At 47.7% G+C, this 19,743-nt stretch overlaps 4 protein-coding genes and 3 non-coding genes across 7 annotated transcripts; 2 read left to right on the top strand and 5 right to left on the bottom strand.

Moving 5' to 3' along the window:
• The first annotated feature begins 41 nt into the window (after positions 1 to 41).
• LOC9271337 (uncharacterized) lies at positions 42 to 1,457 on the top strand. Its single transcript, XM_015769253.3, has 3 exons — positions 42 to 371; positions 483 to 858; positions 943 to 1,457. The coding sequence occupies exons 1-3, from the start codon at positions 147 to 149 to the stop codon at positions 960 to 962; spliced, it is 621 nt and encodes a 206-aa protein (XP_015624739.1). The 5' UTR covers positions 42 to 146; the 3' UTR covers positions 963 to 1,457.
• Positions 1,309 to 5,420, bottom strand: LOC4328050 (uncharacterized). The gene is made up of 2 exons (XM_066307209.1): positions 2,255 to 5,420; positions 1,309 to 1,775 (listed from the first exon to the last, which is right to left on the bottom strand). Exon 1 carries the CDS (start codon positions 5,195 to 5,197, stop codon positions 2,414 to 2,416), a length of 2,784 nt encoding a protein of 927 aa, XP_066163306.1. The 5' UTR covers positions 5,198 to 5,420; the 3' UTR covers positions 1,309 to 1,775; positions 2,255 to 2,413.
• Positions 5,421 to 11,049: 5,629 nt separating this feature from the next.
• On the top strand, positions 11,050 to 14,559 carry LOC4328049 (MDIS1-interacting receptor like kinase 1). Its single transcript, XM_026023195.2, has one exon. It carries the CDS (start codon positions 11,233 to 11,235, stop codon positions 14,353 to 14,355), a length of 3,123 nt encoding a protein of 1,040 aa, XP_025878980.1. The 5' UTR covers positions 11,050 to 11,232; the 3' UTR covers positions 14,356 to 14,559.
• Positions 14,560 to 15,662: 1,103 nt separating this feature from the next.
• On the bottom strand, positions 15,663 to 17,910 carry LOC4328048 (large ribosomal subunit protein eL37z). The gene is made up of 4 exons (XM_015771502.3): positions 17,852 to 17,910; positions 17,633 to 17,768; positions 16,039 to 16,140; positions 15,663 to 15,931 (listed from the first exon to the last, which is right to left on the bottom strand). Exons 1-4 carry the CDS (start codon positions 17,852 to 17,854, stop codon positions 15,888 to 15,890), a joined length of 285 nt encoding a protein of 94 aa, XP_015626988.1. The 5' UTR covers positions 17,855 to 17,910; the 3' UTR covers positions 15,663 to 15,887.
• On the bottom strand, positions 16,609 to 16,693 carry LOC112938083 (small nucleolar RNA Z199). Its single transcript, XR_003241133.1, has one exon. It is a non-coding gene; the product is annotated as a small nucleolar RNA Z199 (small nucleolar RNA).
• On the bottom strand, positions 16,834 to 16,927 carry LOC112938012 (small nucleolar RNA R64/Z200 family). The gene has a single exon (XR_003241060.1). It is a non-coding gene; the product is annotated as a small nucleolar RNA R64/Z200 family (small nucleolar RNA).
• LOC112938082 (small nucleolar RNA Z199) lies at positions 17,079 to 17,162 on the bottom strand. Its single transcript, XR_003241132.1, has one exon. It is a non-coding gene; the product is annotated as a small nucleolar RNA Z199 (small nucleolar RNA).
• Positions 17,911 to 19,743: the final 1,833 nt, after the last annotated feature.

The raw sequence follows: 19,743 nt of genomic DNA, 5'->3' as shown, positions 1-19,743 counted from the left end.
ATCATGCATTGCATGTATATATATGACCAACCATTTCAGCTAACGAGTAGCTATCCAGCATATGTTTGCTAGTTTCAGTTCAGTGATCGAGTGAGCGAGCTATAGTAATTAAGGCCTTAAGTGAGGAGTGATTAATTGCAGTTGATATGGGGCACAGTGGTGGCGTTGAGGCTGCGTGCAGAGTGCTACCCATCATCGACGAGGAGTCGGAGTCGGAAATGGACGAGGGGTCGCCGGAGAGGAAGGTCGTCGACGACCGCCGGAAGGCCATCGTGTCCAGGATGAGGGAGCTGCTCCGGCGAGCGGCCGCTCAGTCGTCGGCGCAGTCCAAGCTCCGGTCCACCGTGCTTGTCAGTGCCAAGAAATGGAAGGTAAGCCAAAATCCATTCGATCTCTGACTAATTTATGCATATGAATTCAGTTGCATTTCTGTGTTGAACCTCTGAAATTTAACTTGTTTTTGTGCTAATTGATGTTGTCAGAGGGTGGTGGTGAGCCTGCAGAACAGCAGGAGGAAGCAGGAGCAGCAGCAGCAGCAACTGACGACGACGAGCCGGCAGAGCGACGGCGGCATGAGCTCGTCGCCGGTCTCCAGCAAGAGCGACAGCTTCAGCTGGGACATCGCCACAGCAGAGAGCTGCTCGTCCTCGCCAGCGCAGTCGCCGCTGTGGCCGGCGGCGCTGCGTCAGTTCTCACCGTCGCCGGCGACGAAGCACGGCATGAGGCTCCGGCGAGACAGCTCGGGGTCAGCAGCTGACGATGACAGGATGAGCAGCATGTCGTGCAGTGGCAGCCCGGATGACGACGACTATGGCGGCAGCAGCAGGCTGTGTCAGTGGATCACCACGGATTCTGACTGTAAGTGATTGCTCATCATCTCGATCTCGCGTTCACGCATAAGACAATTAATTCAGGTTGCTGATGAACGGATCAATTTTGCAGTTGTGGTTTTGGAGCTGTAGAAGTTGAGATGGCGCGAGTTCTTTGGTGGAAACCGGTCAGAGATGTGGGCTGAAATGGAAGGAAAGCAGCCCAGTAATCTGAATTCTGAAAGTCCTGTTCATCGGAGAAATTCAGAGATGAGGCCAACGTTATCATGCGAGCTTCAGAGCTGTCTCATTGTCTGTGTACATGTGTGTCTGTGTGTCTGAGAGTTTAGCACTGCAGTTACATCTCTTCCATTGGCAAACCCAGATGATATTTTTGGTGCCAAATGTTCTCCAGTTCTCCCCATACGTTGAAATTAACGCTTCAGAGAGAGAGAGCCTTCAGTTTCAGGCAAAGAAAGAGAACATGCCACTCTTCTTTTGTGCCGGGTAGGCCGAAAGGTTCGGTCGACCAATTTCATTAAGATTAGGAGTAAAATAAACGAAAATTGTTTGCTTACAACGACAGAACCCTGTCGCAGCGGCAGTGAGGTAGAGCCTCCCTACTAACAAGCGAGAAAACTCCCGCCATCTTCCAGATCATTAGTTCCTCCTTTATGTCATGCACTAGCTGTTCAGGTGCTCTTGATCTGTGCTCGAAAATCCTCCCGTTACGCTCTTTCCAGATGAACCAGCATGTGAGCATGAAAACAGTGTCGAAGAGCTCCCTGTAGCCCGTCCGAAAATGCTGTCTAGCTTCCAAACTCGCCCTGTAAACTGACATGAGACAAATAGGTGCTGGCAGTCCTCCTGTTCTCACTGACAGAGAGCACAGCTCTCCTCATGTGGCCATCCCCTCTTCACCAAATTATCAGCCATTAGGCATAAACAGGCCACTTTTCTGACGAGCTGAATGATCAAGGAAATTAGTTTCAGAATTCAGACACACTAGCTATCTGTTCTAGGACATCACAGAAACTAGGCCTGACCAATAAAATATTTCTTGTTATTGTACACAAAAAACAACTCCATCTAAATTTGTAAAGCAGTACACTGAATTCGTACAGAACACACAGCCACTGCTACTTGAGGGCCTTGCGGCCACTGAACAAGAGTTAACTGAAACAGGAGCTCACCAAGGCCACAACTACAAGTATGCACTAGCAATAGACTATAGTTGTAATACTCCTATCAAAGAAAAAAATTTGTAATACTAGTAGGATTAGAGAAGCCTCAAGTAATAATAGGCCCAAAAATAATGATGAGTCTACTAAAAACAGAAGATAAAAATATAAGCATCACTGCAGCATCGGAGTATCAGACTGACTGCAAAAATATTAACGACTAGTGTAAAAATACTAAAATACATCATAGCGATAAAAGGATACGCAAATTTTGTTCGGTACTACCATTTGCATTTTGCAGTGTCCTACACTACAACCAAATATTCGCTAACATTATTTTCCACTCAAGTTCTATTGGCACCTATAACAAACACGTTAGTTGGTGCTACATCCAAATATATCTTGTACTAGGTCATTTGCACTTCAGCTCTGGTAACAACCATCTATGGCTTCAAAATACAACTTTTCATACTGAATTACGCCCTTGAGAAGAAAAATTGAAGCTTCCTTGTCCAAATCCCTATTGTAATCACTGCATGCAAATGATTGGATGCAATTTGGACACCCATCAGAGTTGGTGCAGCTGCATGATGAAACAAGCTCTAAAGCAGCAACCAGAAGCTCACCAAAGAGCAGCTTGGCCTGTGATGCTAAGCCGATGCCACCGGGATGTTTGTCGTACAACAGAATTCTGTCTGCAGTTTCAGAATTTTCTTGAGGCTCTGCACATTGTGTTCCTAGATCAGAACCACTGCACATCATGTGCAGAGGTATTATACTTAGAAGCGCATGAGAAGCAGCGTGTACACCACCACAGAGCTGATATTCCATCTGCTCCATAGTCGTCCTTACTGACACAGGAATCTGTACCCAAACGGCTTGAGTTTCAAAGGAGTATGGAGGTAGATGATCAAGGTTAATGCTGTCGGATTTCTGGTTGTTTGACTTCAATATCCGATCAAAGCCAACCCATTTGGTTGTCACCCTGCAGTCATTTGCTTGAGCTGTTGTCCTCCTGATGTCAGGTTTACACTCACTCGCAGGATGTTCATCAACATCACCTCCAATGAAACTGATTTCAGTGTAGTCCTGAACTTTGGTGTAGTAGTTCAGATCAAACACCTTGCAGTAAGCTATCCTTGATGTCAGATCAAGCTTATCAACCAAGTAGCTGACACCTTGGTGCATGTAGACAGCACCATCATACACCTGAAAGAAAGCCTTGCTTTCCTCAATCTCTTCAAGAACTCGATTGCTTCTCCTGTCGATCACCTTGTACCTGTGATGCTCAATTGCCCGTATGCTTACACTATGAGAAGGTTTTTTATCAGGTCCAATATACTTCCACACGCCTGAATCTCCTCCAGATGGATTGTTCATGAGACAGCCCTTATCTTTCAGTGTCATCAAAACACTGTTCATGCTAAAACCAAAGTAGCTCTCGTCATGTTCCTGACGCAGTGGATATTCAGAAGCGGCGCAAGCGAGATGCTGTTCAAGAACCTTGCGGTTTTGTGAATCAACCTGGCAGTGCTCAATGGGCTTGCCAAACAGCTTGTGTGGTGATCTCATGAAGTACTGGTCAAGAGCACCCTCAAAGGCTACATAAACAGCTATGGACTGCTTTGCTCTTCTCCCTGATCTCCCTGCCTGCTGCCAGAAGCTAGCCATGCTTCCAGGAAATCCCAGGTGCAGCGTCGCATCGATGTGCCCGACATCGATCCCCAGCTCAAGAGCATTGGTAGCCGCGACGCCGCGAAGAATTCCACCGAAGAGATCAGCCTCGATCTTCCTCCTGTCACTCGCAACATAGCCACCACGGTAGACACAGATAGAATTCACCAATTCTGCAGCTGTCTCCTTAAGAATCTGACGCGTCTGCATTAGCACCTGCTCACACATCTTCCTCGTCTTGCAGAAGGCGATGGCACGAAGCCCATGCTGAACCATCTCGGCGAACAGATAGGAAACCTCTAGTACTGGGTTTGGTCTTCTGTCTTCTGCTTTCGCCAATTGCAATGGCGGATTCCACAGGAGGAAGTTCTTTGAGCCGCAAGGACTCGTGTCATTATCAACCAGCACGACTCGATCAAGATTTGCCAGCTCCATGACATGCTCCCTCGGATTGGCCAATGTCGCGGTGCAGAATATGAATGTTGGATTGCTTCCATAAACATATGAACAGATGCGCTTTAATCTTCTCAGAATCAACGCAGCGTGGCAGCCAAATGCGCCCTTGTAGGAATGCGCCTCGTCGATGACAATGTACTTGAGGTTGAAGAGGACCCTCTTGAACTGAGCATGGCATGGCAAGATCGACATGTGGAGCATGTCAGGGTTGGTGATCAGCAGCCTCGCGGTGTTCCTGATCCTTGTCCGGTCTTTCATGGCGGTGTCGCCGTCGTAGATGCTGACGTCGAAGTCTGAGCGGAACGCCGGCTTCATCTCGAGCAGTGTCTTGAGCTGGTCTTGGGCCAGAGCCTTGGTGGGGAAGATGTAGAGCGCGCATGGCGCGGAGCTCTGGGAGATGGACTCGAGGACGGGGATGTTGTAGCACAGCGACTTGCCGCTCGACGTCGAGGTGGACACCACGACGTGCTCGCCGGAGACGGCGGATTGCACGGCCTGCGCCTGGTGGGCGTACAGCTTGGTGACGCCGATGCTTCTCAGCGCGTCCCTCATGGAGGACGAGAGGTGGCCGGGGAGTTCGGCGAACGTCGCCTCCCTTCCCGGGATCTCCTCGACATGGGTGATCTGTCCGGCCTTCCCGAGCCCTTGCCTGAGATGCTCCACCATTTGGGTAGGGTCGAGAGGTTGGGTGCCATGGCAGGAGAGCGGCCTCGGCGGCGCTGGGTTCGTCGGCTTCTTGGCGTAGATGTCTTCGCCGCCGCCGTCGTGCCAAGAAAACTTGCGTTTCCTCCATGGATTCGGCGCGCTCGACGACGGAGGGTGCGGCGGCGCTGACTTGGCGTTGACCGGGATGAAAGAGATGGACTCGCCGGGGCCGACGGGGAGGTTGCCGACCTTGGCGTCGGCGATGAGCTTGGTGCCCTTGAGGAAGAGGTGGAAGTCGGGGGAAACCAGCGCGGGAGCGAAGGAGGAACGGAGCGCCGTCCTGAGGTCGCTGACGGTGGCGGAGGCGGCGATCGTGACGGTGGTGGAGCGCCCGTCGTGGGCGCGCACCCGGATGACTCTCGGCTGCGCCATTGCCGTCGCCGTTGCGGAGGAAGGAAATCCGCGGCGGATTTATAGCCAAATTACGCGCAATGCCGCATCGGAATCGGATCTGCTGCGATACTCCACATAGAAACCAACTCCGATGCTGTGAAGTTTGAACGTGGCCGACATCGCCGGTGGCGTGCTGCCGCCGTTTAGCCGGCGCCGCGCACTCATCACTCCTCCATGGGGCTTGGGCTGACTTTACCACGCCGGCTGCGTCGATGAGATTGAGAATTTGAGGCCCATTCCAATTTATTCCCGCACGGTAAACCTGGTAAATTTTGGCCCGTTTTCATGCTCGAGAGAAAGGCCCATACGCATAAATAGGCCGCACGTATAATTTGGCCCAATTTGTGTGGGCTGCACAAAAGTCAGAATCTCGTCCCGGCCTAACATGGGCTGCGAACGTAAAAACCCAATCCCGTTATTGGGCCATTACGGTAAGTGTCGGCCCATATGTGGTCCAAACTGAGAAGGAAACGGCCATGTGAGCTCTACGGCCCAGAACGGGTTGTCGTCTCCCCGTCCGGCGGGGGCGCGGGGCGCCGCCAGTCTCAGGAGCCCGCCGGCCGCCGCAGGAGAGGGAGAGCACCCACCGAGACCGAGTCGACGCTAGTGCCTACTGCCGCCATTCTCAGGAACCCGCCGCCTGCGCCTGGTTCCCTGCAACCGCATCTTCCGCCCGCCACCACCACCAACAACGAACGACGGCTGCACTCAAGGTGTTCGATCGTGGGTTTGCCCCGGAGTGGCCAGAAGCGGCGGCATCATCTTGATGCACACTGATATCTATTCTCGTCTCCGGAGGAGCTCGCCTCGCCGGCAATCCACGACGTGGCGGTTCCAATCCGGGAAGCGTCTACGATGACAACGGTCGTACGTTACCTTGTCTTGCCAACGACGCTGCCTGTGGCTACGAGGACGTCGATGTACATGTACGTGAGTTCAGCACGCCCCCACTGCAATTTCTTTCTTCACTACGATTAATATCTGGTCTCTACACACACCTGTGAATATTGGTTTAGTTCCAACGGATTGTGCGCTTTACTCTGACAGAAAATTCCAGAATTGTTTTGATTTTCTTCTATGTGCTTCAATGTGAAAAAAAAAAGTGTGTTTAGCTTTTTTGTTCTTAGGCTATGTACATAAGTTCAGTTTGCGGTCTGAAATTTGTTCAGAATACTGGGCTCAGTCATTTAATTCCTCTTTTGTTTTTCATGTCAAATTTTTTTTTCATCTGTTTTCGGACTTAGGATCTATGGCTCAGTAGTCCAGAAAACTTATATTCTGCATTGTTTTCTAAAAAATTATATTCACTAATATCGATCCTAGCTAGCTTCTAGACTACTAATTTCCCTTTGGTAGTGTGCTTAACATTGTAAAGGAGTACATCATTTGAGAAGAATAACAACACTTGATGGACAGACCATATATACTTTTATTCTTCCATCCGTTATGGTTACCATTGCGTGTTTGCATGTTGCCGGCCACCGCAGCAGAACTAACCAAAATGCTGCAGCCGCCACCTGCCTCTCATGAATGATTAGCTTCCAACTCGATCCCCAACTTCCAAAAGGTACATCAAAATGGCCCTCACATGCTCTCACCGAATGCATCACTAGAAGAAGAGAAAAAGGATGCAAAAGAAAATTACTTCATAAGATTAGATTAGATTCATTGGAGAGAAAATTATATATTAGTACCCTCATTTGCATTATTATTAGTTGAGCTCACCCTCTGCAGTTCATGCTCAATAATGGTGAAATCATCTCCATTATCCTCTACCTGTCTACCCTGACACTCTAGGAACCCCTCACTGACGCCTGGGTCCAACCCGTTTGGTCCCACATGGAAGTGGGTGTCATAAGAGGCACTGGAATGTCATGTGAAAGAATACTGATAACAAAAGGGTTAACATATACTTTGGAAGCTGCTTAGTAAGAGGGCTTCACATGGCCAGCCTCAGTTTAATGGAGTCCGTCTATCAATGGGCCACATGTGTGCATGTGCCTGCTTAGCTAGGGTGGTGAGGCTGTTTAGCCAACTAAACATATTCCCCTATCCATGATTAATCTGCATGTTTCTCCATGATTAGTTTTGCATGTTAAATGATTCTTTTATTATATGTTATAAAATATCATTTTCTTGATTTCCTATACTCCGTAATTATTTTCAATTGGTCTGTACACTTATACTGCCCTCTAATCCACTCAGTTTCTTTTAGATTTTCTTTAAGATTTATAGGTGGCAAGAAGTAAACCTAAATCTCACAAATTATTTTCCTTGATGTTTAGGAAATGTTTCTTCAAAATCAAGCTTATGATCTGATCCTGTAATCCTGTATGCTGTAATTTTATCTTACTTTTACTTATTCATCATTACTCTCTTTTTTTTCACTTAAAATGCACTATATATACACTATTCAAGGTATTTGTAAGTTTTAAAATACCAATTTAACAATAATTTGATATATACCCAACTATTATTTATTCAACTTCATGTACCCAATTTCAACTTTGGTATGAAGTAACCTGAACCTGATAAAGTAGACACCAGGGATGGGATGTTAGGTTCCATCCTTCCCTTCTCCAGTATTGAGCAACAAAACATAACATGGGAAGATTCTCAGGGCAAGGCAAGGCTGGGAAAATGCCACCCAATTGACCCATTTGCAACATGCAACGCAATGTAACCTCACCAATTGTTCATCGGAATTTATTTCTTTATCTTCGTTACGTTAGGTCCGGTGGATCTGCCGGCCTGGAGCTTATGAATGGTATGATAGGAGAGATAGACGACAAGAGGGGATAGAAAGTAAGCAAGGTTAAGGAATTCTTCTACTTGTTCTTTGTTTGTGATTTTTTTTCCTATGCTAGGACAGGGGTCGTGCATGTTAGCTTTATTTGTACTGTAGAAGACTCTGTCACTCAAGTTGAGATAAACCGCTAAAGACAGTGACATCTCAATGGTAGACATTGTTTATTGTCATCTTGTCGGTTAAACAACAAGTTGACGTGTCTGTCAAAATTATTCCATCTAGTTGTAGATAGCAGTGCACGTAGTTGCCCTAACGGTGCAGCTTACCTGAAGTTCTTTTAGCAGGATAGGTAGTAACACGACATGGCAACTTATCGTAATCTGAACACTGAAGCTATGCTGCATGCCATTAGTTCAGCAAGCTAAGCTTGATGCTTTATGATTCCACAACAAGCTGGAACAGAATGATTGTGGAAGCGAAGAAAAGGCTAATAATCATCAAGAGAATGTCACAGGCTAGCATAGCTAACTTTGTGTCTTTTTTCTCTATCTTTATATTTCCTACACCAAACTCATGGTTGCATGATTAAGTTTGGTTGGTGCAAACATTTGCTTAAATAGCACCACACGCCCAACATTTGATCATCTCTTGAGTACGTCAGTTCGCAGCCTGCAAAGTTTCTCTGCACAAATTTCGAAACTCTGCTTAGGCTCCTACGAACTAGATTAGGCTAGATAGATGGAATTTTCAGGTATTAATTGAGATGCATGTGTTTGTATCCATTTTGTTGTTTGTGGCACATTTGGAGCTTGCCGTTCTGATTTGTGCCAGATACATCAAATTGGACTGTAAGCACATATGAACATCATTTGATGCTTTGATGCAACTTATGTTATTTTTTTTGGGGAATACGCAAAGCGCGTAGCTTTGTATTAAGATTGAGGGTAAGACCTTTTACAAGAGCATCTCAGTTATGTCCAAAATGCAACTTCTGTTATTGGTTGTCTTGAATTCATTCTTCACTGAGAAACAGGAGGTTAGTGAGTACAATGCAACTATATATGCAAGAACCAGTATGTATTATTGTTGTTGCATGAAAGTGCTCTTGATTGTTCTCATTTTCCCATTTCCTGACCAAACTTTTGCTTCACATTTTGGCTGCATGCTATGAGTTATCTTGACATTTTGGTTATTTTCTTGTGTTTATCATCGTGATTTGTCTAACTTAGTTGCCGCTGAATATGTCAATCATTTTGTATAGTCTCCGTCAATTTCAGAAAACTATAGAATGCAACATACTTCAATATGTTCTAGAGTTTTATACCCTATGTACATATGTAAACCTACTATAATGAGAGATTATGAATGTTGCTAGATGGCAATGTGAAGTACAGCAAATTAGGAAAGAACTATTAAGGAGGATGGTGTAATATCGTTATTGGTATAAAGACAATACATCAACTTGGTAGAAAATTTTGTGAGGATTAAGAATTTGATTTGTTTTGGTATTCCTACAGTTTATTGTAAGAAATATCCATCTGCACTTTTCAGCATTCATAATATGCACCACTAAACATCTCCTCTATATGTTCATAGTCCTACTCTGTTAGAAGGTTCTGCAGACTGTCAAGAAGCTTTAGTTGCTACTGGGCACTCCCTTACTACCACTTATTTGCTGTACAAATTTTTCCCTTTTTAGGAGCAAGGATCATCTCTGTAAAAAAAGAACAAGGAATCATTCCTTGAAATTCTTCTAATGCCTGAGTCTAATTCTAGAATATAGAATGAAGTGCTTCTTTCCCTAATGCACCTGTTGTAGCTTGTAAGCATTTGATCAGGCATGGAAGAATGCATGGGGCAACCCAGCAGTCCAAATTTATTACTGCTCTTGATAGTTTTGTCAGCCTTAGTTGTGTCAGCTCTGCTAGTTAACCCATTTAATTACTTGCTTTTGTTGTCTTAATCTGATGTGGTACTAGCTGTGACATTCTACTGGGGACATGTGCCAAGCAAAGAACCAATAATCCCCTTGTCAGAACAGAGCAGTAACAGCAGCAGCTACTGCCCACTGTCACAGGAATGATTAGCACAAATTTTATTTTAACGAGGTCAACTTAGGCAGGGCTCAACACATGCAACCACTGTACATATGCCTCACTCAGGGTAAACTTTCTTTAATTTTTATGCAGGACATGTGTACAGATCTTAGGGTGCTAGTTGCATCAGGACAACACCAAGAGGCAAGAACATACCCTATTGTCTCTCTTTGGGTTAATTTATATTCATTTTCACCTGCAAAGTGCTAAGGTATGTCCTGTTTTACAGACACTTAAAAAACATATTAGCAGTATTTCTTCCCTCAAAATTAGGAGCAGCTCTTCACATCCTTCTACTCTTCTAGCTTCCTACATGGAGAAATTCAGCTAGCTTCTAGTACTTAGTTTATTATCAGATCAATTCAATTGTTGGACTCACACCTACACAAACTGTATGAGTAAATTAGTTCTCTTTGTAGAAAATAAGATGGTAGGAGTAAATCTGACGAAAGCAGAAGGTTCCAAAGAATAAACCGTACGAACTCCCAATTACAGTAGGTCTCTGTATAGTGGTACTACTACTAGTATTTGGGGGTCTAAAAGCTAGAGCTAATCTACTGTCTGCAACTCTGCACAGATAGGGAATGTAAAATAAACATGTATTAATTAGTCCAATCTAACGTTGGGTGGGATAAAGTAAAATAATAAAGAATGGTATATTGCTCAAAAGCAGATTAGAAAAGCCATGACTTTAAAACACATTCCCTCCATGTTCCATGTTCTCATGCCTCCCCCTTCTCCTTGTTTCTTCCTCCTCTCCTCCAGCTCCCCAACCCCAGCCTGTTAAACCCTTAATCTAATCCTGATTAACACCTCACATTTGCTCACTATGTTGAGGTGTAGAGTAGAGCTAGTACTAATCTAGATCAAAGTTGCATGTTAAAAAATGCCAAGAAGATTTATATTAGTATATGCTCCTTCTCTAACCAATCTTCTCATCACCATCATATATATGACTTTTCTGCCTTGTTGTGATCTCTAGCTTGCTAGCTGCTGCAGCCTCTGCTCTTCCTGCAGATGCAATCAGTGCAGTAAACTAAATTAAGCAGAGCAGACACTGCACTGACATGGCACAGCACTAGAAGCAGCAGAGGCAGAGCAAGCAGAGGAAGCAGAGCTAGTGCTCTCCAAGCTCAGCAAAGGTGCTTCCATTTTTGTTCCAATTTCCAATGGAAGCTACAGTGCCAGTGCTGCTGCTAGTGACAGTGCTGTCTTTGATCTTGCCCTCCGGCATTGGCGCCGCCGCCGCCGGCGACGAGCGGTCGGCGCTTCTCGCCTTGAAGGCGGGCTTCGTCGACACGGTGAGCGCGCTCGCCGACTGGACCGACGGCGGCAAGGCGTCGCCGCATTGCAAGTGGACCGGCGTCGGGTGCAACGCCGCCGGCCTCGTCGATCGGCTCGAGCTCTCCGGCAAGAACCTGAGCGGCAAGGTCGCCGACGACGTGTTCCGGCTGCCGGCGCTCGCGGTGCTCAACATCTCCAACAACGCCTTCGCCACCACGCTGCCCAAGTCCCTGCCGTCGCTGCCCAGTCTCAAGGTGTTCGACGTGAGCCAGAACTCCTTCGAGGGCGGCTTCCCCGCCGGCCTCGGCGGCTGCGCTGACCTCGTCGCCGTCAACGCCTCCGGCAACAACTTCGCCGGTCCCCTCCCCGAGGACCTCGCCAATGCCACGTCCCTGGAGACCATCGACATGCGTGGGAGCTTCTTCGGCGGCGCCATCCCCGCGGCTTACCGGAGCCTCACCAAGCTCAAGTTCTTGGGACTCTCCGGCAACAACATCACCGGCAAGATCCCGCCGGAGATCGGCGAGATGGAGTCCCTCGAGAGCCTCATCATTGGGTACAATGAGCTCGAGGGTGGCATCCCGCCGGAGCTCGGTAACCTCGCCAATCTCCAGTACCTCGACCTCGCCGTCGGCAACCTCGACGGGCCCATCCCGCCGGAGCTAGGGAAGCTTCCGGCGCTCACCTCCCTCTACCTCTACAAGAACAACCTCGAGGGCAAGATACCACCGGAGCTCGGCAACATCTCGACGCTGGTCTTCCTCGACCTCTCCGACAACGCGTTCACCGGCGCGATACCCGACGAGGTGGCGCAGCTGAGCCACCTCCGGCTGCTCAACCTCATGTGCAACCACCTCGACGGCGTCGTGCCGGCGGCCATCGGAGACATGCCGAAGCTGGAGGTGCTCGAGCTGTGGAACAACTCGTTGACGGGGTCGCTCCCGGCGTCGCTCGGCCGGAGCTCGCCGCTGCAGTGGGTGGACGTGTCGTCGAACGGATTCACCGGCGGCATCCCGGCCGGGATCTGCGACGGCAAGGCGCTCATCAAGCTGATCATGTTCAACAACGGCTTCACCGGCGGCATCCCGGCCGGGCTCGCGTCGTGCGCGTCGCTGGTGCGGGTGCGCGTGCACGGCAACCGGCTCAACGGCACGATCCCCGTCGGGTTCGGGAAGCTGCCGCTGCTGCAGCGGCTCGAGCTCGCCGGCAACGACCTATCCGGCGAGATCCCCGGCGACCTCGCGTCGTCGGCGTCGCTGTCGTTCATCGACGTGTCGCGCAACCACCTCCAGTACTCCATCCCCTCGAGCCTCTTCACCATCCCGACCTTGCAGAGCTTCCTCGCGTCGGACAACATGATCTCCGGCGAGCTCCCCGACCAGTTCCAGGACTGCCCGGCGCTCGCCGCGCTGGACCTGTCCAACAACCGGCTCGCCGGCGCGATCCCGTCCAGCCTGGCCTCGTGCCAGAGGCTGGTCAAGCTCAACCTGCGGCGGAACAAGCTCGCCGGCGAGATACCTCGCTCGCTCGCCAACATGCCGGCGCTCGCCATTCTTGATCTATCGAGCAACGTTCTCACCGGCGGCATACCGGAGAATTTCGGGAGCTCGCCGGCGCTCGAGACGCTCAACCTGGCGTACAACAACCTAACCGGGCCCGTGCCGGGCAACGGCGTGCTGCGCTCGATCAACCCCGACGAGCTGGCCGGCAATGCCGGGCTGTGCGGCGGCGTGCTCCCGCCGTGCTCCGGCAGCCGTTCCACCGCCGCCGGGCCGCGCTCTCGCGGCAGCGCCCGGCTCAGGCACATCGCGGTGGGGTGGCTGGTCGGCATGGTCGCCGTCGTGGCCGCGTTCGCGGCGCTGTTCGGCGGGCACTACGCGTACCGGCGGTGGTACGTGGACGGCGCGGGTTGCTGCGACGACGAGAACCTCGGCGGCGAGTCGGGGGCGTGGCCGTGGCGACTGACGGCGTTCCAGCGGCTGGGGTTCACGTGCGCCGAGGTGCTCGCGTGCGTGAAGGAGGCGAACGTGGTGGGCATGGGCGCCACCGGCGTCGTCTACAAGGCCGAGCTCCCCCGCGCGCGCGCCGTGATCGCCGTGAAGAAGCTATGGCGACCAGCCGCCGCCGCCGAGGCCGCCGCCGCCGCGCCGGAGCTGACGGCGGAGGTGCTGAAGGAGGTGGGCCTCCTCGGCCGGCTCCGGCACCGGAACATCGTGCGCCTCCTCGGCTACATGCACAACGAGGCCGACGCCATGATGCTGTACGAGTTCATGCCCAATGGCAGCCTATGGGAGGCGCTGCACGGGCCGCCGGAGCGGCGCACGCTGGTGGACTGGGTGTCGCGCTACGACGTGGCCGCCGGCGTGGCGCAGGGGCTCGCCTACCTCCACCACGACTGCCACCCTCCGGTGATCCACCGCGACATCAAGTCCAACAACATCCTCCTCGACGCCAACATGGAGGCGCGCATCGCCGACTTCGGGCTGGCGCGTGCGCTGGGGCGCGCCGGCGAGTCGGTGTCGGTGGTGGCCGGGTCGTACGGGTACATCGCGCCGGAGTACGGGTACACGATGAAGGTGGACCAGAAGAGCGACACGTACAGCTACGGCGTGGTGCTGATGGAGCTCATCACCGGGAGGAGGGCGGTGGAGGCGGCGTTCGGCGAGGGGCAGGACATCGTCGGCTGGGTGCGCAACAAGATCCGGAGCAACACGGTGGAGGACCACCTCGACGGCCAGCTCGTCGGCGCCGGCTGCCCGCACGTCAGGGAGGAGATGCTGCTGGTGCTCCGCATCGCCGTGCTCTGCACCGCCAGGTTGCCGCGCGACAGGCCGTCCATGCGCGACGTCATCACCATGCTCGGCGAGGCCAAGCCGCGCCGCAAGAGCGGCAGCTCCACCGGCAGCGCCAGCGCCAAAGCCCCCACTCCGGCGCCGCCGGCGGTGGCGGCGGTGGTGGACAAGGACAAGCCGGTGTTCACCACGACGCCGGACTCCGACTACGCTTAGCTGTGTCCATTTTCTTTCTTCCTTTTTTTTTTCTTCGGTGCATGTTAATGATTTGTTCATGTATGTAGATTATTCTAAAAAAATTGTAAGAATTTTGAGCTTGTAACAAACCAACAACCATTTTCTGTAAGGATTAGACATAGATCATGTAGCTTAATGTAAGCAATTGAAAGCAGGTGAATAATTATAAACCCACTCGGTTAATTACTCTTGTTATTTATCCGAGTAGAAATAATCAGAATGAGAAAGATGAACAAGATTAAAATCAAGCTTTCCATGTGAATATGCATTCTCCTATCCAATATTGCAGCTCCTATTTCTGGGCCATCTAACTTAAGCAGCTTGATGGCCATGAATAGCTAGCTAGATCGCCACCCAAATCCTGACAAATCGAATCAGGATATAACAGCGCGCGGCAAGAAGATTGTTTTTCATCTGGATCTACACTACTAGCAGCAGCAGCACCGCGCCGCCTAGTACACTACAACACGGCCCATTGGTTTATAGACCGAATTTCTTGGCAGTGACAGGCTAGGCCCGTGGGCCGTGTGCTAAGTGCTAGTAGTAACCATCAATCAGGGGAGTGCCTAATCTTTTCTTGTGAGAAGACAGAACGCGGTGGCCGGTGCCGGCACTACCACCACCGGTAGCCAGTGATGGATCCGCCGTCCAGACAGGCATCCATCCATCTGAATATATCACTCGACTGAGCAGTGAAGCAAAGCCTGGCTGAAGCTGCGTGCCTAACCAAATTGCTTGCATTTTATGCGCCTTCGACCTCTGTTTCATGTTTCCTTCGACTAACTTGATTGTAACAAACATATGCATTTGTTTGCTCGAAGATTCCGAAATGTTGTCACGCTGAACAACCTTCCACATATGTGAAAACAGTTTATCGTATGACTTTTTTAGCTTCAGCCAAACTGTATTTTACTCCAAGTCAGTTTTAGCTGATAACTGTATTTCACATGCTAGATGTAGTTGAGTCCTTAGGTAAGTTCTAAGTACTTCCGAATACACATTCAACTAATGAACCCGACACTTACCAAAGCAACTTTATTAGGTAAATTACATTATAAAACTAGTACAATTGGGTCCAGTTCAAGTGCAAATTGAGGATGGTAGCCAGGTTTTACATACCGTTTCGAGATGAAAACCAGTAAACGTCGGCTTTTAACAAAAATAAATAAATAAATGACTTTCAAACTGATCGCAATTGTGAACCCCGGTGGCAGCTCATTTCGACCAAACAGAAGCATTTCCCAAAACTGGTTGAATGGCAGCACGAAACAAGCGGAGACACCACGGAACAAAATAAAACACCACCGTTACCATGGACGCTAAGAGAATCATGAACATTGTATGAAACAAAAATACGAGAGGTTCAACTGACTGAAATTTCAGAGGTCAAGTTTTAAAGCATCATAACAAATAAAACAAGATAAGTACATCATACTATAGGAAAGATGGCTCAATCCAGGCAAAAGTTCTTAAATTCTAGTTTCATAGCTGCTTTGACAGCAAAACAGGATCTAGTTGGCTGCGGCAGCTCTCTTCCTTGGGGTAGCCTCAGTACCTGAATCGATAGAGCAAAAGGAACATAATGAATCCAAACAGCTTTACTATTTTGAACGCAATTAACATTTCCCATGAGATTTAAAACATAAGAAAAGTTCCAGGCACCTTCTCTGAAGTTGCTCTTGAACCTCCTAGGCACATGTCGCATGTACCTCATCCTTCCAGTTCCTGTGGTCTTGCGCCTAATGGCCTTCACGCTCCAGTTGTCTGAAATGACATCGCAGAAATTAAAACTAAGCAAATCCAAAAAAAAAGAAATTCAACCACAGAATCTAACTAGAGATTTAAAGGCTAACCACAAACAATATAACTCAAATCAGGTATGTTTTCATTTAATGTGTATTTGGCATTAAATGAACAATGCGAGGAAACAGATGTGCAATGATACGAATTTAAATGGTTACATTATTACAAACCAAACAACTCAACTAAGTACTGCTACCATACATTAAACAAGGCAGCAGCAGGAGCAGGTAGACATAACGGTGAACAGAGTGACAAATAGAATTGCCATATGTTTGAACTGAAGGTTGAAAAAGAGCAAATATAATAAAATTGCCTGATCTGAGAAAAGAAAAGAAACAGAATAAATAAAATCTCAGGTTAGAGGATCAGTCGAAAGAAAACATAAGACAAGGGAAAATTGAGTACTTATAGAAAAAACTGTGTGCATTGGGTACATCAGAGACTTAAATACTTAGGAATCACAGGAGTATAGCTCCCATCATATTGTTGCAGTTTTTCACTCATCACTTGAGCCTGCCTCACAACAGAAGCAGGCAACACAGAAATATATAATAAACACAATGAAGGTACAAAACTTCAAAGTGTTACAAATGTTCAAAAATCTAAATAATCACTGCACAAATCATCTAATCAAATGTGATAGCCAGAATAAAATATAAGCTCAGAAAATGAAAACATCTTCTCATTAATGCCATGGCATCTCTGAAGTCTGACATGCGAACGTTTTCATGATTCCTAATTGCTTTTTTTTGTAGGACAGCAAAACCATTTGGAAAATCAAATGCAAAGAAAAAAATATATTTGTGATCAATCACGACATGAGAACTATCAGTGCTTGAATTTTGTACGTTAATACTGACAGTTTTCATTAGCCTTTCAAAGGGAAAATATGTTGGAAGGATCATCAGAGACTTAAATACATAGGAATCACAGGAGCAAAGCTCCCATCATATTGTTGCAGTTAAAACCTCATCGCTTGAACCTCACAAACAGAATTAAGTTTTCATATGAAACTGGTCATCCTTATGTTTTCCAAGAAAGCATTTTAGCTTATAATCATTTGTGGAAAAAAAACATATGTACAAACAACACATTAATTTTTATTCGGTTAAGATCAACGCAGCTGAGCAGGTAAATCAGTTCTCAGGACCACAGATAGAACGAGATTGGATAATGTCCGAGACAATAAACATGACAGGGATCAGTTTAGAAAACATGGCTATCAGTCACGGGTTATCAGAAACACGGACCAATGTTTTCTTCATCATTTCCATCAAAACATCAGGTTCTACAAAGAGAAGGTTCGTGCAGGACAACGCATCTCAGCTAATCAAGAAAAGATGAACCACTAACACCCCAGTTTCTAAACATTACTTGGTTAATCTAGGCGCAATATAATCATCAAATCTACATGAAACCGAGAAGCACATGTACAAATCTAGAGGAGGCTTACACTTGCGGATGCGGGCGGCGGGGTAGCCGCAGGAGGAGCAGGTGCTCTTCTGGAGGTGGAAGCTGCGGCGGCCGCAGCGGACGCAGAGCGTGTGCGTCTTGTTCCGGCGCTTGCCGAAGCTGCCCGTACCCTTCCCCTGCGAGCCACAAGAAGATCACCATGTTAGAGCTAGGAGTAGACGAGGAAGAAGCAATGAGGCGGCGGCGGCGCGAAGGTTACCATTGCTTGGTCTGCTCCTCTCGGCTAGGGTTGGAGAGTGGGGCGGCGGCGGCGGAGATGGGGGAAGTGGCGTAAAACCCTAGCTATTTATAGGGAGCACGGGAGCAGCAATAGTGGGCTTCCATGGGCCATTCATAACCAACGCAATTGATTGGGCCGATATTAGGAACCAATAGTTACGATTCCGTTCTGGGCCAATATAATGGAACATGGGCTGTTCCATTCACCTTCAGCCAGCGACGTCGGCCCGTCAACGAAAGTTGGGTCGCTCCGAATGGCCGAAGCCTGCATATGATGATCACATTGTTTTAGTAATTTTAAATCCAGATTCACCGTAAACAAAACAAAAGGATTATGCACAAACAAGCTATCTACAATTTGTTGTTCATTATTTTTGGAGTGATAGCCTGATAGGAGATGTTACATTCATAGCATTCTCTTATGTTTATCTTATTAGCAACTAAAACTTAATTTGTATATAAAACTTCTATATATATGTTTTCGGATATTCAAAAGCAAATGGTGTAAAATAAATTAGAAAAAAACTCCCTAAGTCAACTTTAAAATTAAATTTTAAAATTTAAATCCTACCTATAAACATAAGTAAAACAACGACGCTCTTTCGGACGAAAGATATCACACAAAGGCAACGACTTGACCCAATTAGACCTACAGTACTAAAGTCCTGAAAATTGACTCGTAACCTTCGCGAAGCGCGTCTTGCCGTCGTCCTTCAATAGCGATCCGCCTTCAAGTACTTCACGGCAAAACGCAAGTCTACGAGTCTTCCAAAATTCAGTTTGTTTGTATCCGCGTAGATGCCAAATAGCATCACGCAACGCGTGGAAATAGCATGAATCTCAAGACCAGTTCAGCATTATTGTTAGCTCGTCCCTACCCGTTCGGCATTGATACTGGTTGCTTCTACAAAGAAGGTTTCGACGTTTCATGTGAGTATAACCGCACTTTTATGCATAACTCCACAAGCCGAGTGGAGATCTACAACATCAGTCTGCTTGAAGGGTAGGCTCGAGTTAGCACCTTGATCGCTAGGACACGGAAACTCATGGTTATGTTTAAAATGGAATGGAGGGAGTACTCCTTCCGCTCTAATATAAATACAATATAATATAGATGTGATCACATTTATATTAGGTTGTACTTATAGGACAGAGAGAGCACACTATGCTCAATTTCTTTACAATCGGCAAGCGGGATCAACTTGTGGTCAAAAGTTGCTCTATCAATTGGCGTCAATGTCTATCACTAGCACTTAGTACGAGCCCTCTCTTTAATCATCGATGCCAATGGTCATCAGTCTCCCTCTTTTGGATTCTTCTTCCCATGACTTGACCCAATCGAAGGCAACATGGATACCATTGGGTCCGGCAAATCTCTCCGGCCCTGTTTAGCATATTGGACGAAAGAACGGAACGATATATTTGCAAATTAAAAATAATTTATGAATAAAATTTTTATATACTTTTCTTAACGAGCTAAATACAAATGTTGAAAAATAAATTATGGTGAAAATCTTATAATCAACTCTAAGTTTAAGGTTGAAAATTTAAATTTTGACCAATAAGGATAAGTGAAAACATAAGACTGCTCGTCTCACCATCCTGTTTCGCACCCGCAGCTCAAGCTCAATGGCTTGACCCAACACGTGATTTTTACGGTAAACAGCTCTCTCTATATTTTTCTGTAGAAAACTGGTAGTAAAATAGTTTCGGTGTTTCAGAAACTGAAAAAGGGCCCAAGCGTTAGGGAGGCACACTGATATACTGCAGTACTGCTGTATCTCGGTGGCTTTTCTGTTTGAGATTTGCCAGTACTAGTATTGTGTGTGATCATTTCATAACATCGATGCGGCGTATTGGCTTCGCATGATC

This window comes from Oryza sativa, chromosome 2, assembly GCF_034140825.1.
Source record: "Oryza sativa Japonica Group chromosome 2, ASM3414082v1".
NCBI classification, from domain to species: Eukaryota; Viridiplantae; Streptophyta; class Magnoliopsida; order Poales; family Poaceae; genus Oryza; species Oryza sativa.
The sequence above is the reverse complement of the archived record's forward strand: the minus strand, read 5'-3'. Positions and strand labels throughout refer to the sequence as shown.

What these genes read in the sequence shown, in the direction of transcription:
- LOC9271337 (XM_015769253.3), top strand. Translation starts at nt 147, where the DNA reads ATGGGGCACAGTGGTGGCGTTGAGGCTGCGTGCAGAGTGCTACCCATC. An exon ending in TCAGTGCCAAGAAATGGAAG is followed by an intron (nt 372 to 482) that starts GTAAGCCAAAAT and finishes TGATGTTGTCAG; the next exon opens with AGGGTGGTGGTGAGCCTGCA. An exon ending in GATCACCACGGATTCTGACT is followed by an intron (nt 859 to 942) that starts GTAAGTGATTGC and finishes TCAATTTTGCAG; the next exon opens with TTGTGGTTTTGGAGCTGTAG.
- LOC4328050 (XM_066307209.1), bottom strand. Translation starts at nt 5,197, where the DNA reads ATGGCGCAGCCGAGAGTCATCCGGGTGCGCGCCCACGACGGGCGCTCC.
- LOC4328049 (XM_026023195.2), top strand. Translation starts at nt 11,233, where the DNA reads ATGGAAGCTACAGTGCCAGTGCTGCTGCTAGTGACAGTGCTGTCTTTG.
- LOC4328048 (XM_015771502.3), bottom strand. An exon ending in CGCCGCCCGCATCCGCAAGT is followed by an intron (nt 16,141 to 17,632) that starts GTAAGCCTCCTC and finishes ATGTCATTTCAG; the next exon opens with ACAACTGGAGCGTGAAGGCC. An exon ending in CAAGAGCAACTTCAGAGAAG is followed by an intron (nt 15,932 to 16,038) that starts GTGCCTGGAACT and finishes CTATCGATTCAG; the next exon opens with GTACTGAGGCTACCCCAAGG.